The 16,535-nt window shown below is 41.1% G+C and overlaps 1 protein-coding gene across 1 annotated transcript in view; it reads left to right on the top strand.

Annotated features, from left to right (window-relative positions):
• Positions 1 to 14,657, top strand: part of CAAP1 (caspase activity and apoptosis inhibitor 1) — a 92,112-nt gene extending 77,455 nt beyond the window's left edge. The window contains exon 7 of the mRNA XM_030194171.1: positions 12,593 to 14,657. Coding sequence (XP_030050031.1) covers positions 12,593 to 12,942 — 350 coding nt within the window. The 3' untranslated portion in view covers positions 12,943 to 14,657. The remainder of the gene's footprint in view (positions 1 to 12,592) is intronic.
• Positions 14,658 to 16,535: the final 1,878 nt, after the last annotated feature.

Genomic DNA, 16,535 nt, shown 5'->3' with positions numbered 1-16,535 from the left:
ACAGCCCAACAGACAGTCCACCCAATTGTTTGTTTCTTTTGATCCCAATAGGAGGGGAGTGGCTGTGGGGAAACGCACCATATCCAATTGGCTAGCAGATTGCATTTCCTTCACTTACGCCCAGGCTGGGCTGGCTCTTGAGGGTCATGTCACGGCTCATAATGTTAGAGTCATGGCTGCGTCGGTAGCCCACTTGAAGTCAGCCACCATTGAAGAGATTTGCAAAGCTGCGACGTGGTCATCTGTCCACACATTCACATCTCATTACTGCCTGCAGCAGGATACCCGACGCGACAGTCGGTTCGGGCAGTCAGTTCTTCAGAACCTGTTTGGGCTTTAGGATCCAACTCCACCCCCCGAGGGCCCTGTTTGTTCTGTTCCAGGCTGCACTCTCAGTTAGTTGGTAAATTTTTTAGGTCAATCTCAGTTATGTCCTCGCCGTTGCGAGGCCCTATTGACCATGGTTGTTGTTTTGAGTGAGCCTGGGGGCTAGGGATACCCCATCAGTGAGAACAAGCAGCCTGCTTGTCCTCGGAGAAAGCGAATGCTACATACCTGTAGAAGGTATTCTCTGAGGACAGCAGGCTGATTGTTCTCACAAACCCGCCCGCCTCCCCTTTGGAGTTGTGTCTTCCCTTGTATTTGTCTTGCTACATACTGGACTGACAAACACGAGCCGGTTCGGGCGGGAAGACGGCCGCACATGCGCGGTGCGCATGGGCGCGCGAGGACTAGCAAAGGCCTTTGCTAGTGAAGATTCCGATTGGAGGGGGCTGCCGTGGACGTCACCCATCAGTGAGAACAATCAGCCTGCTGTCCTCGGAGAATACCTTCTACAGGTATGTAGCATTCGCTTTATTTATGATCATTCTTTTTTGTTGAATATTGCGATCTTAATAAACAACAGCAAAAACTTCAAAAACAACACTTAGCTTTCACTGAAGTTACACAGTAACCCCTCTGGTAGAATCAACAGAATCAACAACGGGGCCCATATCGTTTCGCCTTCTTACAGGCTTTTTCAGGTTTTGCCCAGTGTAAATGTTAAATGGGGTTTCACTTGACCATGCAAAAACGCAGCGACCCGTTCTTAACAGGCCCAGAATCTTGTGTAACTTCAGTGAAAGCTAAGTGTTGTTTTTGAAGTTTTTGCTGTTGTTTATTAAGATCGCAATATTCAACAAAAAAGAATGATCATAAATAATGATTTTTGTATACAAGCAAAGTATTATGGGTATATAACAGCCCCATGAATGAGATAGGACCGCAGACACTACCATCTCATGTAGATATTTGAGTCTGGCAGGTCAGACCTCTGTTTATCCTTGGTCTCTGAGGGCTATACCCATTAATTGAAATCTATTTTACCCTTTGGGTTTTTTTTTGGCTGTTCACTAGTTCTTATTAGTATTGGGCAGCACCATGGGCTGCCCAGTTACCGCTGGATTAGCATGGGAACCCTTACTGCCTCTTAAATGCATGGCAGTAAGGGCTCTCCTAAGAAATGGCCGCTCGGCAAGTATTTAACTTACCACATGGCCAAGCCTTTTACCTGGTGTAAAAGGGGGCCTTGGCACACTGCGAATTCATGCACCGATGCTACCGGAAGGCCCCTTTTACCTCAGTTTGGTAAAATGGGCCCCTAGTGGTTATTTAAAAAAAAAAAAAAAACAGTTTAAAAGAACTATAAGACTTCTTGCAACACAAAAAATATGTACCATTTCTTATTTTCACACGTGGGGTATCCCTAGCATCCAGGCTCACTCAAAACAACGAACATTGGTCAATTGGGCCTCGCAACAGTGAGGACATAACATAGGTTAATCTTAAACTATATACAACTAGCTGAGAGTGCAGCCTAGAACAGAATAAAAACGGGCCTAGGGGGGTGGAGTTGGATTCTAAACCCCAAACAGATTCTGCATCACTGACTGTCGCGTCGGGTGTGGACTGATGACCACATCGCAGCTTTGCAAATCTCTTCAATGGAGGCCGACTTTAAGTGAGCTACCGACACGGTCATGGCTTTAACATTATGAGCTGTTACATGGCCCTCCAGAGTCAGCCCAGCTTGGGCATAAGTGAAGGAAATGCAATCTGCTATCCAATTGGAGATTGCATTTTCCGATGGCGACTCCCCTCCTGTTGGGATCAAAAGAAACAAACTGGGTGGACTGTCTGAAGGGCTTTATCCGCTCCACGTAAAAGGCCAGTGCTCTCTTGCAGTCCAAGGTGTGCAAGCTGCTCTCACCAGGGTGGGCATGAGATCAGGGAAAAAATGTTGGCAAGACAATGGACTGATTCAGATGAAACTCCAACACCACCTTTGGCAGGAACTTAGGGTGCTTGCATAGGACTACTCTGTTGTGATGAAAATTAGTATAAGGTGCATCCACTACTAAGGCCTGAAGCTCACTGACCCTACGAGCTGATGTAACAGCCACCAAAAAAATGACCTTCCAGGTCAAGTACTTCAGATGGCAGGAATTCAGTGGCTCAAAAGAAGTTTTCATCCATAGGCGCCCCGTATAAGAGGCTTGGGGAGGCTAAGCCTCCCCAGCCCTATCGTGGACTTCCTTTGGCTGCTGCCTTCACAAATGCAGCGGCAGCACTTTCGCCAGATAGCTCTCCCTCCGCCTCCTTCCTTCCCACTCTCGCGAGTCGCCGGCTTCCCGATCGGCATCCCGCCCTCCTCCTCCCTTACACCCCCCTCCGCGCGCGTGCTTTAACCTTTTACTTCCCAGCGACGTCAATCAAGAAAAAGGCACTACAGGCTCGCCTCCGGCTCCAGCTTCTCCCTTCACACAGTGTCCCGCCTTCTCCGATGATGCATTTCCTGTTTCAGCGAGGGCGGGACACTGTGTGAAGGGAGAAGCTGGAGGCGAGCCTGTAATGCCTTTTTCTTGATTGACGTCGCTGGTTTGTGGCTGTTGCCTTCACTACCTTCTCTTCTGCTGATACTGACAGTCTTCTGCTGGCTTCCACCTCAACCACACAGCTACAGAGCAACCCTCAAAGCCAGTTGTGCTCCCAGGGTTCTCTCTCTTGCTAGCCATCCTTCAAAAACATTGCAGCCATCAGAAGGACAGTAAGTTTTTTCCCTCTTTTTTTTTTTTTTTTTTTAAACCTCAGATTACACAGGGATGAAAAGAAAGAGGCAGAGGGCTATTAAGGGGGTAAGAGAAGTTATTGATGGAGGTGTGAGAGGTTAGAAATGGGGAAGTAAAAGTGGGGTAGGAGTGTAGATAAGGGGTGTGATGTAAGTCAGGAACTGAAGGTGGAGAGAGGATGAGTGATGAGGAAGAAACTGGTTGGTGAAGGGATGAGAGGCAGATGAATGTAGATGAGTCTAGGAAGAGGATGATCACAAAGAGTGGAAATGGGCAACTAAAAAGTAGCTGAAAGACAAGGGAATAGGAGGCTGACAAAGAATGAGAGACATGAAAATGGGAGGACTAGAGAGGTAAGTGGAGGGAGACTGATGACTGGAGGAGAGATAAAAACATAGATGAGAAACAAAGATCAGTGTCAGAGACAGATATAGGAGAGGAGAGAAAGGAAAAGAAAGGAGTTGGGCGTCATGAAGAAACAAAATGGAAATAAGATCTTGAAAAGGACATGGTGAGAGAAAAAATATCAAATGGAAAGAAGATACTGCATAAAACAGAAGACACTAATAGAAAAACTAAATGCTCAGACAGCAAAGGTAGAAAACATTTTTTTATTCAGAATTTATTAATTGGAATATGTCAGCTTTTGGAAATGTGCATCTGTGATATTTTGCATGTAAGTTTCAATTTTTCTAGTATTGCTGCTTGCTGAGTCCGACTTCTTGAGGTAACTTTCCAGTTCAGTATTTTGCCTTCATATCTGTTGTGTCGTGTATTTCATGTGTGATCAAGGTGCAGTATTCTGCTAGCGAGTAGTATTTGCAGCTCTTTTTGTTTTGTTTTTTTTTTGTTTCACTAGGTTGTTTCACTAGGTGTTTTAGAGCCCGGTGTAATTACAGTGCTGCCTTTCCACGCATAAGGTTGTAGCTCATCCTGTCCTTGGAATTAGTGCTGTTATGGTTTGGTAAGGTTATGAGTGTGTTTTTGCACAAGTTTGTGTATAGTGTTTTGCGGTGGAGAGATTGTGTATTGGCCTGTTTGTGTATAGTGTTTTGCGGTGGAGAGATTGTGTATTGGCCTGTGTGGTGCCACTGAGGTGGCACCAAAACCTCAGAAAGGGTTTTAGAGCCTAAATCATGACACACTACCTCTTGAAGGATCTACATATGGTCGTTAATAAAAGGAGCTCATTGTGAACACTATCCACCCTAAAAGGATGTTCAATGGCTCTACATGAGAATTGTGATATCATGATCCCTTGTTTCATATTGTTGACGGTCTGCATTTTCCGTATGGGTGGTGTATTGGGATTTGCCCAGTGTAATATTTATGGTACAGTAAGGTTCTGAGTGTGTTTTTGCACAATGTTGTGCATAGTGTTTTGCAGTCGAGCAATTGTGGTTAGTATATTCTTTGAGCAACCACTTTATTCTTTGACATATGATACATATCTAATATTTAAATTTAATAAAAGGTATTAATTGTGACTATTATTTTTACTTTTTTTTTTCTGTGTTGTCAGACAATTATGGAGGTAAGCTCCGCCCCCTTTAGCCTCCCCAAACAGTTGGGCCACCGACCGCCTATGCTTTCATCAGTTGGGTGAGAACGACGTTGAGATCCCTTGACACTGGTGGAGGTTTGACAGGGGGCTTTGACAAAAGCAAACCTCTCATGAAGCGAGCAACTAATGGCTGTCCAGAGATAGGCTTACCCTCTACACACCGATGGTAAGCATTAATTGCACTGAGGTGAACCCTTACAGAGTTGGACTTGAGACCACACTCTGACAAGTATAGAAGGTATTCAAGCAGGGTCTGTGTAGGACAAGAGAGAGGATCTAGGGCCTTGCTGTCACACCAGACAACAAACCTCCTCCATTTAAAAGAGTAACACCTCTTTGTGGAATCTTTCCTAGAAGCAAGTAAGATTCGGGAGACACCCCTGAAAGACTCAAGGAGGCAAATTCTAAGGTCTCAACCTCCAGGCTGTGAGAGCCAGAGACCGGAGGTTGGGATGCAGAAGCGACCCCTCGTTCTGAGTGATAAGTGTTGGAAAACACTTCAATCTCCACGTTTCCTCAGAGGACTACTCCAGAAGAAGAGGGAACCAAATCTCACGAGGCCAGAAGGGTGCAATCAGGATCGTGGTTCCGCGGTCTTGAGTTTCAGCAAAGTCTTCTCTACTTAGAGGTATGGAAGGATACACATACATAAGGTGTGTTTATTTAGAACCCTGATGCAGGTGCTGTGTTGAAAACGGACCGTATCAGGCTTCTCTCACATCATTGTGATGTCAATCCATTCCTGAAGTTTCATTGTGCTTCTTTTGATACTTTGGAATCGTATCTTAGAAAGGTAATATCTTCATTTTGTACATTTGGCTCCATTTCATTTTATCCATTCTTTTTTGCACCTTTTTTGTTTGGTTATAAAATTTTATGATATAACTTTAGCTGTGACATCATTTTTGTCAATATGTTTATGGAATTGTAACTTGTAATTTTACTTGTCTTTTTTATGTTTATTTTTACATGTGTTTATTTAGCTTATTGTCATATTTATAGCCTTTCTTTATTATCTTATAGTTCCCCTGAACGCAGGCAGTGTGCCAAAACTTGGCAGTGTTGGGACAGTTAATAAAGTTGTTATCATGCTTCCATTCTTTGCCATCTCCACTGTGTGTATCTGCGGAGGTTTTTTCTTCTTTGGGTTGTTGCTGTTTGTGACTATACAAATTACTCAGCTGCAATTTAAGATCTAGAGCCGTGCCTATTAAACTTTCTATGGCTGCAAGCCCATTTTTGTAGCCACAAAAAGCACATGACCCCTGGAGGCGTGGGCTGATGACATTTCTATGGAGAAGGCCACCTAGGATGCATCCTCATTCGGAGTTGGAAGCCTTAACACGAATAGTCACACTGAAGCATCATAATGGCATCTGAAGGAGCTGTCTTGTTTGCTTAATTGTAGGAGGGCAACAATCAGTTTTTATCCTTATTGGTTAACCTGTTAAAGAGAAATGACTCAATAGGCATGCAGATGGGACTTAGGAAAGGAGATCTCCTAAAGATAAGGATGAGGGCACCATGATCTGTTTCATGGTCTGTTAATAGAGTGGGCCAGTTTCAGAGAATCTATTTTGAGAAATTTGAGGGGGAAGGATAGGAATGTTCGATTTGATGTGAACAGTTTTCCCCGTCCTTCCCCCAAATCAGTGAGCTGCAGTCTATTTGTGTTTTGATCAGTTTTATCACTTCATTTTTTTAGTCTTTAAAAAGGTGCCCCCTCCTGAAATCAGACCAGTAATTTTGTATCTTAAACCTATGATGCTGATGATTGTTCCTGCTTGTCAGTGGATTTGGTATTTGCTCTTTTCGTTTCTTTTCTTGTTTTTTCTGTTTGTTTAGTAGGGGATAACTGAATACAGTTGTGCATACGCCAAACATGAGAATCAACTATGTGATGACATAGATTTTAAAAGTTTAGTTGATGGATTGTGGAAAAAAAATGATTTGTTTCAATGGAAATTGGAAAGTATAAAGTAGTTCTTTTTTCTGTTCAAGCTTTTGGCTGAACTTTTTGAAACTTTTTTGATAGTGCTTTTCATTTGTAGACTTCAAAATTAAGAGAGCAGGAATTCTGCTGTCACAGCATCAACTGTAAGAGCAGGTCAGATATCCCAATGGCCTTTTGATGAAGGCTTCTCTTACTTTGTGTTGTATTCTATTTAGTGACCTTTGGATTGTGACCTGAGAAGTGCCACATTTCACACAGACCCTTTTTTCTATCTTCTTCCAGTAATACTGCAGAGAATTGATGTCTGCTGCAGGTGATTGCTTCATTGCCTCTTTTTTTATGACTATCCAGTAGCTCAGGACATTAGACCACTTCAGATGTTAAGTTTTAAAGTGGTCTGCATTTTGAATCTCAACTGGAAGGATTGAGCTGTGATCTCATTCTCAGCATGAATCTAGAACACATGTAGATTTTCAGGTACACCGAAACAAAATATCAGGCATACAAAGGTGTTAAATTAACATAAGTTTGAAACTTGTGATCAGCAGTACCTGTCAGGTGTTTATCATGGCTACTGACCATTTACTTAGAACATTCAGAACTAGGTCATCTTTATTAAAAAAAAACAAAAAACATACAAATAAAAAAAAAAAGTCTAAATTGAGAGTGCATACCCAATTGTTCACCTCTAGTTTGGATCAAAAAGAACTGAGCATTGTGACTGCAAACTTTGAAATAGCTTTCTTAAGAAATTAAAATATTAATAGGAAACGTATTTATAAGGGATTTTGTTACCCCTTGTTCAAATTTCTTGAGCTGAGTGAATGGGAGATGTACGTTCCTTTCTTTCCTTCTTTCTTTCCATTTTGTTTTTGTTAAAGGTGATTGAGTCCTGAATATTTATGAAATACTAGTAAAAAAAGGCCCGCTTCTGACGCAAATGAAACAGGCACTAGCAAGGTTTTCCTCGGAGTGTGTATGTTTGAGAGAGAGTATGTGTAAGAGATGGAGTGTGTGTGTCAGAGAGAATTAGAGACAGACAGCGTGTGTGTGTTTGTGTGAGAGACAGTGTGTGTGTGAGAGACTGTGTGTGTGTGACAGAGAGATGGAGTGTGTCAGAGAGAGTGCATGTGAGAGACAGTGAGTGAGTGTGGGCCCCCTCCCCACCCCCCACCTTTCTGATCTCAGGACCCCCTCCCCACCTCCCTCTCCCCTGCCCCCCCCCCCAGCCATCCATGTCCAGCGACCCTCCCCTCTCCCCGGCGCATCAACCCCCTCACCACCCACAGCTGCCACTGGTAACACTGTCCGGCCGCTGCTGCTTCTCCTGTTGAGCAGCAGCGGCCACTACAAAAAGAAAAAAAGCGATAAATGTTTTTAAACCCAGCCCAAATCATTTGCAAATGCCCGAGTCTTAAAACGCAGTCTCTGCAGCCGCTCCTCCTCTCGCCTGTCATGTCGCTGCGCTCCTACAGGGTCTTACTCCAGGGGCAGTGATGTGAAGGTGAGAGGAGGAGTGGCTGCAGAGACTGCGTTTTAAGACTCGGGCATTTGCGAATGATTTGGGCTGGGTTTAAAAACATTTATGGCTTTTTTTTTTTTTTCTTTTTGTAGTGGCCGCTGCTGCTCAACAGGAGAAGCAGCAGCGGCCGGACAGTGTTACCAGTGGCAGCTGTGGGTGGTGAGAGGGTTGATGTGCCCGAGGGGGGGGCTTGGGTGATGTGCCGAGGGGGGGTTCTGTGGTGCCGCGCTTGTAGTTTTTTGATGTGCCGCTCCCTGCCACTTGCTCCCCGTGTTTCCCTACTCCTCCCCCTGCCTGGGAATCAGCTGTCAGTGACGTCATCCTGGCTACAGAGCCTAGCTCAGCAACTCCAGGAGCCACGGACACAGGCAGTCCCACATTAGAACGTTGGTGGTGAGAATTATTATATAGGACATGCAAATGTACAGTAACTGGGGTTCAAACCTTTATAATTGACACTTTGCTCATAATTTCTAAAGTTATGCTAATTCAATCCCTTTTTGTGTCTATACCTTTGTGTTTGATTTGGGGGTAATATAAAACACCATATATATTCCCCACTATACTTTCTGCATGTGAACCTTTTTATAAAGGGAAGGGAAGTGCCTCCAACCTGCACATCTTTTTTTTTTTTTTTTTTTTTTTTTCTAGTGCTTGATCCAAAACAACCATAGGTTAAAAGCCTTCCTATTATTGTCAGATCTAAAATCTGTTCAAACCAATACTCATGCCATTCCCTATTCCAAAATGGTGAGGCTGATGCAGGAAGTCGCAGCTGACATTTTAACAATGCAGTCAGCGGGGGGGGGGGGGGGGGGGGGGGCAGGAGCAACTTGGGATGCTCCTGCCCCAAAGAGGCTACAAGGTCATCAGGGCTTCTAGAAGGTAGGCTTGGGGGGGAGGGCGGAGCTGGTAAGTGGCTGGGGGGGGGCATTCTGTCAAGGGAAATGGGCTTGGGGGGCAGTGCTACGGTTTCGGTATCCTCCAAAAATGTACATATATATTGTTGGCTAAAACCCAAACCTGGATTTTGAGTCCATATGTTCCTTTCAGAGATTACTGTTAAATGGTTCTTATATGTGCTTTTTAGGGTTTCCAACAGCTTTAGGCTTTCCTCTTGATCTAATGGAATGCAAGCAGTGGTCTTAGGAGAGATTCTGGCTCCTTCCTTATTCTATCAACTGGTAATGCAGGGCAAGTCAGAGCAGGAGAGTTGTTTGGATACATTCAGATATTTTCCTCAGGTGCTGGAATAACTAGGATAACTTAATAGATTTCAGGAGAAGCAGTTTTTACTTCTCAGAATGTAGAATATTTGGAAGTTCTTTTGACTCCAAAAGAGAGATTTGGTGCCCTTGGAGGGCATGATTGAGTGAGCCAAGGAATTCTTGTCTGACAGCTACTTCTGGGAACAGAATAGTTCTGAGTCACTCACTCAATTGTAGCTTTGGCAATTTTCCACAACCTTTTAGGAAAATACTGCTATGGAAGTAGACACCAATTTGAATAGTCATTTTGAGGATTGAATGGAAAATTAAGGAGCTAAAAATAATTTGTAAACTTTGTTTATATGGTGACTGTTTCTGCTACTATTGTTCTTTTGTGAGGGAAGGGACATATAAGACTAAGGGCGCGCTATATGGCTGCCGCACGTTAAATGCTAATGCACCCATAGGAATGCATGGGTACGGTACGTTAGTATTTAATGCACCTTAACTGTAAAGGTGCGTTAAAAATGCTAATGTATCTTAGTAAACGTACCTCTTAGATGTATTTCTTAAGAATTTAAAGTTGTGCTTTTTGAGTGTATTTAGACATTCTGTTTGGAATTCAGAAGCTTTATTATAATATAAAACCCAATGGTATTTTAATTTGTAAAATAGATCAGGGTATACTATAGTAACATTTTCTAGTCCCTACAGGATTCAACACATTCTTACCAAAGCTTCCGCCCTGTCTTGCTTAAACCATATCGCTCAACATTCCCACTAGACCACTTTGCTCTGTAATGGAATACCGCCTTTCAATCCCTTCATTATTCTGATCCCAGTTTGCATCAACCTGAAATAGTGTCCTTTTTACCTTTCCCCCACTGTATGGAACACACTCCCTTTCTGCCTTTGTACTGAATTATCCACAAACTTTAAGGCTATGTTGAAGACGTATCTTCTCATTGGCTTTCCCTTGCCTGGTGGGCACCATACAGTAGTGGGCTCAGTGAGGACAGATTTGCCTCTTATCCCATTCCTACTCTCTCCTATTTCCTTACTCCTGTATTTGCCTCCTATTCTTTCTCTGTCTTATTTGAGCATTGTAGTTATTTTCTTTTTTAATTTTTGATTGATTTTATGATTATTATTGTAAACCACTCTGACTTGTTTGAAGAGTTGTATATCAAGAAATAAATTTAAACATATATATTCTGTTTATCTTGTCATAAATATTATATGTAATATGATCTCATCTATACCATCCCATGAAAAGTTACTGATGTAACATCATGAGAATTTCAAGAGCAGTTTGTGCTGTCTTGAATTCTCCATACTGTGTACAATTCATCAGATCATTAAAAGTTAGTGCTTCCATTGCTGGCCTATGCAGCCCTGACAGCCAGTAGGAAAAGGCTGCCTACATTTTATTTCAGCACTCATCTGTAGGCCTCTATCCTTCAGCAGATAGCTTGGAGCCAGCTTCTGTTGTAGCCTTTCAGTGAACTTGCTGTTTTCTGGCATCTGTTGGGAAATCAGATGACCTCACTGGAAGTTTCCAGAGAGGTAGTGAACTTAGGGGAATAGTGTAAAAGCATCTGGAAACTGAAGAAAGGGTAGTAGAATTTATGAGAATTTTGGGGAAGGGTCTCGTGGCAGCAGTAACCTCCCCCTATGTGTTATAAACTCACTTTATGCCTACAAAATTTGTCTTGGGTTCTGTCTCTCACTTTTGACCAATGCCAAGAAAGAGAATCCCTCCTGACCAGCCTGATGCAGTAATCCTGAATGTAGAATCAGCCTTCTATACTCCCACAAGTTGGCACTAAAGGCAGTTTCTAAAGGAACAAGGATTCAAGCACCAAGGGACGAGTAACAGATCCGAAACCTGGTTGCTGGCTTGTTTTAGAGGGGATGCATGGGAACCTTCCCACCCCTGTTTAGCCCAGGGAAAAAGGGGAGAGAATTCATTCAGAGTAACTGCTGTGACATCCAGGCATCCTGCAACTTCTAACCATAGCAGGCATGAGAAGGAAAGAACTGTTTAACATCTGATACATTGTGGCTGTACAGTAAGGATGTTATCCCCTAGATACCAAGGAGCCTGTAAAGGTTTACCAACAAATTGAATTTTGATAAGTTAACAGCTGCTTAATTATACCATCAAGTGAACTGTGCAAGCCAAGTGATGAGTAGGTTTGAGTAACAAGGAGAAATAGAGTATCTATATACATTTTTGTATTACTGGAGGAGAGGAGTAAATCCACAGTATATAGTTGGTTGAAAAGGTTGAAGCTATACCCTCATCAAATTGAAGGATAGTAAAGGTTCTGGTTTCAGCAAAAGAACTGTTGTGCTCTCCATCATTGTGTGCTGCAAAGCTTGCCCAGCCTCCTAGGTAATCCTAGTCCTGGCTCTTGTTCCAACCAATGAATAATAGTGTGCACCTCTCTTGTCCAACTATCTGGGGCATAGGCTAGGCATCTGCCTAGACCATATCAACCAAAGTTACATTGACAAAAAATGAGATACATACTCCATAGTTTCTCAAACATTTCACAGCTTCTTTGGTTTACTGAGGTTTAAATTTATTGTAAAATCTTTCATTAGTCAAGTTATTTGATTGTAAGGGGAGAGAGCATAAAGGAGGGCAGGTGGAATAATCTTTTTGGAGTTTAGTTGGATACTTGAATGTCATGTTTATTCCAAATGATGAACCAATTTTCTATGCAAATTATTTCAATGTAAAAAAACTTTATGGAAAGCAGTATGACAATTATTTAGATCTGTATAAATGAAAGGAGGTTTTTTTCGTGTTTCTCATTAAAAAAGCTTAAACAAAAAAAAGACAAAATATGATTCCAGTTGAAAATTGAGGTGAAGAACAAGGGTATTTTACACTCTTATTTTTACTGATGTCTGTATTACTGTGTACATTCACTGGGAAGCAATAAGATAGGTGACAACCCTCTAGAAAGCTTACCTAGGTCAACCTAAACAGGCTGACTGAATCTTGGTTTTGTCCCATGTAAGGAGATTTTGCTAAGAAAAATAAGGCTAGAACTCTATGCATGGAGTGGGACAAAGCCATCACTGTATCAACCTTTTTGAGTTACCATGGGTGGGGTGACAACACTACTTTCCATATAACTATACTGTTTGAGGAATTTTGCTGTTCTGACTTTGAATTGTAATTTTTTCTTCTGCTTAATAATTGTACATTTTCTGCTCAAGTTAAGGGAGAAGATAGTGATGCTCTCAGCATAAATGCAGATGCTTTCGATAGCGATATAGAAGGCATAGAACATGAAGAGGGAATCCAAGATATGTCTGAAACTGCAGTCAAAAGCAAAACTGGACAGGGTGATGACCTGCAAATGGACATTGATAAAAGTGTGAATGAGATACTGGGATTGGCAGACCCCAGTCCAGAGGAGCCCAAGTCTGCCCCTACCGTTCCTACTCCTCCTCCAGAAGATATTCAGCCATCAGCACAGCAGCTGGAGCTTCTGGAGCTTGAAATGAGAGCCCGGGCTATCAAAGCCCTAATGAAAGCTGGTGATGGGAAAAAAATAAGCCCTTAAGTTATTTCCTCTTAACTCTTTTAAATATAAATGCATATATTTGTTTTGAAGGTTGTAATGGCAGGTTTGTTTACGTTTCATTTGAATTTTATATGGAATTTCTCATTCAGTCCCCTTTTTCTGTGAAGTCACTTGTGGCATTAAAAAAAAAAAAGCTATGTGGATTACATAAACAGATTGATTTCATGGCACAGTGGATGATTACCTCTGCTGTATTTAATGAATTGACAGACACCTATATGCATATCACACGGGTACCAAAATCCTGAAGCCTTTAAGACAGTGTTTCCCAAACTGGTGTTCAAGACCCCAAAAGGGGGGGGGGGTCACAACTTCAGTAGATGGGGGTCATAATAATAAGAGCTGCTCTTTTTCTCTGTGGACCTCCCCTGTGACCTATGCCCAGTAGTGACAATCAGGATTTGACCGGTGAGTTAAAAGTTCAGTAGCCCTGTGGCCCCCTCCCATGTTGGCTTCCAGTTAGACTGGAAACCTACAGAGTACTGGGATCTGTGAGCACACACTTACACACAAGGCCCTGTGCTGACTGGTGCTACTGTACTTTGGTTACAAGTAGTGGGAAAAGAAAGTGAATTAGAGAGGAAGGGAATAGACATTCTTTTTGTTTTCATCATCTGAGGTCACATTAACTTAAGTATTAAAAATTGGGTCATATTGGATAAAAGTTTGAGGAGCACTGCTTTAAAGAGAATCTGATGCCTTTACACTTGAACTTCAAAGACAACCACTTTTCCTTTACTGGTTTCTAAATAAATTTTAAACATATATTTGGTGTAACCTTTATATCTTTTCTTTTTTTTTTTAAAGCTATTAAAAGTACACTCCCCCACCCCCCTAACAACAAAAAAAATATTCACAGCGAATGATATTCTCTGTGCATGAAAAACTCCGTGCTGAAAACAGGTTGACAGTTACCTTCTAGTTTGTTCCATGACTATAACAATAGGGCAATTTTCACAGTAAGATGTTTTTCTCTTTAACATGCTAAATCGTTAAATTATTTTTGATGCCTCTTTTAGAGTCTTTTTTGAGGCATCTAGGGGGCTGTTTGTGATGTACCATATATATGTTCACAGTGTGAATTTGTATAGCTTGATATAAATTATTTGTTTCTCATTGAAGCCCTTATTTTTGACCTTGTAATTTATAGGTGGTGTATCAGATGCTGTAAGTAAGTAAATATCAACGATATGGATATATTCAAACTAAATATCCATTTACTTATGGAAATGGTTAGTGGTATCCTTATTTTTAGATGCCACAAACCATTAAAGAATGTGAAAGGAAAAATTTAATTCTGAAATATAAACTCAATGGAATTTGGTCTAAATTCACATATAAATACAGGTTATAATGGTAGATTGGACTATAAAGATCTATTTAGTCTGCCCGGTTTTATTTTATGGGCAGTACCAAGAGGCTTTTTCTTCACCTCCATTCAAGTAAAGGTTGACTGTATTTATTTTAAACTCTCTCAAGTTGCTGTTACTGTTTTGCCTTTACCACTTTTACTGGGAAGCCATCACTATTTTGTGTTCGTTGTTACTTTTCTCATAACACTTACTACAAGTAAAGACAGAATCTGTAGTCCTATCATTGTGTTCTGTGTATAAGCTCCACTATGAATTATTAGTGTTGAGCGGATCTGCCTGTAATTTCTCTGACAAAATACAGTGTCAATTTTGTTTCATGGATATTGTCTATTGTATTTTTTTTCAACTTATTTTGACATTTTTACAGATGAAGATTAGCATCAAACTGTTACCTTAAAGTTAATAATCTATTTTTTTCTTCAGAGAAAATATAATTTAATGTGTGAATAGAAAATAAAGACTGAATTGTCTTAAGTTGTAGAATGTAGTAAGGTTCTAAATATGGAAAAATAAAAAGAACTGACATCTGTGATGCTACGTCTTTTGCTGCCAAGGTCAGTGTATTTGTCTGTGTACAGCTCAACATTTCATGTTTAGGAAGCAGCTTGATGAAGTGAGACATTTTAGTCGTTCTTGGCTTCTTTTACAGAGCTGCGTGGCAAATTAAAGGAAGCCCATAGGAATTGAATGGGCTTTCTCATTTGCTGCACCAAGAATCAGCAGCGTGGCTTTGTAAAAGAAGCCCTCAGTGATCCCTAGCTTGAACATATCTAGACTTCAACATAACCAAAACATGCCAACCAATATCCCTCTCAGACCAAATGTATGAAAATCTATTTTATTCATAGTCACATTTGACTATTAAGTAGACTGTTGGTGACTTACAGAGCATTGCCTTATGGATGAAACTGCTGGTAACGTAACAGAAAGAAAGCAATGATAGAATTGAAGCCTTTTTTTTTTAATTGAAATTTTTCAGAATTAAAAAAAAAAAAAAAAGAAGCAGAAAATGCAAGAATGGCTATTCAAAAGAAATACACCAAGGAATTAGTCTAATATCTAATAACATAAGTGACAATCAAGCCTACATCAGGAGAGATGACAGCATCAATTTAAGGAAACTAATATCTATAAAAATCAAGGTTATTCACCCACAATTTAGCACCAATAATACTATTAGATTCCACATATTAAAAGCACATCATTTCTTATGACTTTAAGAAAAGTTTCAAGCTGTAAAGAGTCCCAAAGAATAAATTCCTTCCCCTGAAAAGCAATAAGACATTTACATGGCTATTTAAAGAAAAGAAGTAGTCCCTAGAGACCTAGATTTCAGAGCCAAAAAGACTTTTCTTCTGAGTGGCTCTAGATACATCTGGAAAAACATTAATTTTTTCACCACGAAAGTGCACATCTTTAAAAAAAAATTTAAAAAAAGCTTCAAAATCAAGCATTTATCGTTAGCAAATTTAACCACCACAGTAGATCAAGTACTTATAATCTCTTGAGTATCTTTGAAAAATGCAGTCAAATCTTCCTCAGGTGTAACCAACTGATCAACCTCCTGTTGACTGGATCTTCTTTTTAACAGACAAATAATAATTAACTAATCATGGGGTCCTTGTACTAAGGTCCACCGAAAAGTGGCCTGCACTGGTGTAGAGGAGTGTATTGGACGTACGCAGGTTCATTTTTCAATGCACCTTCAAAAAAAGGGATTTTTTTTGGGGGGGGGGGGGGGGTGCCAAAATGAACATTGGCACGTGTCCATTTGGGCTTAAGACCGATTGACTTAGTGATAAGGTCCTGGGCGATAATTGTCAGTGCGCTTACAATGCTAATTACCACCCGGTTAGCGCCGCATGCCGGAAAATTTCCAGCGTGCCTCCTGGGCGCACGTACAAAATGAAATTGGCATCTAAGCCACACAGCTGGCAAGTAGTTCCAAATTAGCGTGCGTTGGGCGCGCGTAGGCGCACCCTAAATTGTTTTAGATGTAGACAATCCCAGGACTTTCCTAAGGTATTTCCTCAGGAGAAACTCTCTTTACAGCAAATAAATTGAATTAAAATTTAGAAAACACAAGTTACATGCTCTTCTGGCATTTTCCATCAACTCTCATTTTGTATGAATAACATGAGTTTCTTATAATAGAACAAGAACCTGCCTTAAGATCAGAAACATGAGGGGCTCTTTTAC

The sequence above is a fragment of the Microcaecilia unicolor genome, chromosome 2 (genome assembly GCF_901765095.1).
Source record: "Microcaecilia unicolor chromosome 2, aMicUni1.1, whole genome shotgun sequence".
NCBI lineage: Eukaryota > Metazoa > Chordata > Amphibia > Gymnophiona > Siphonopidae > Microcaecilia > Microcaecilia unicolor.
This window is presented reverse-complemented; position numbering and strand designations above follow the sequence as displayed.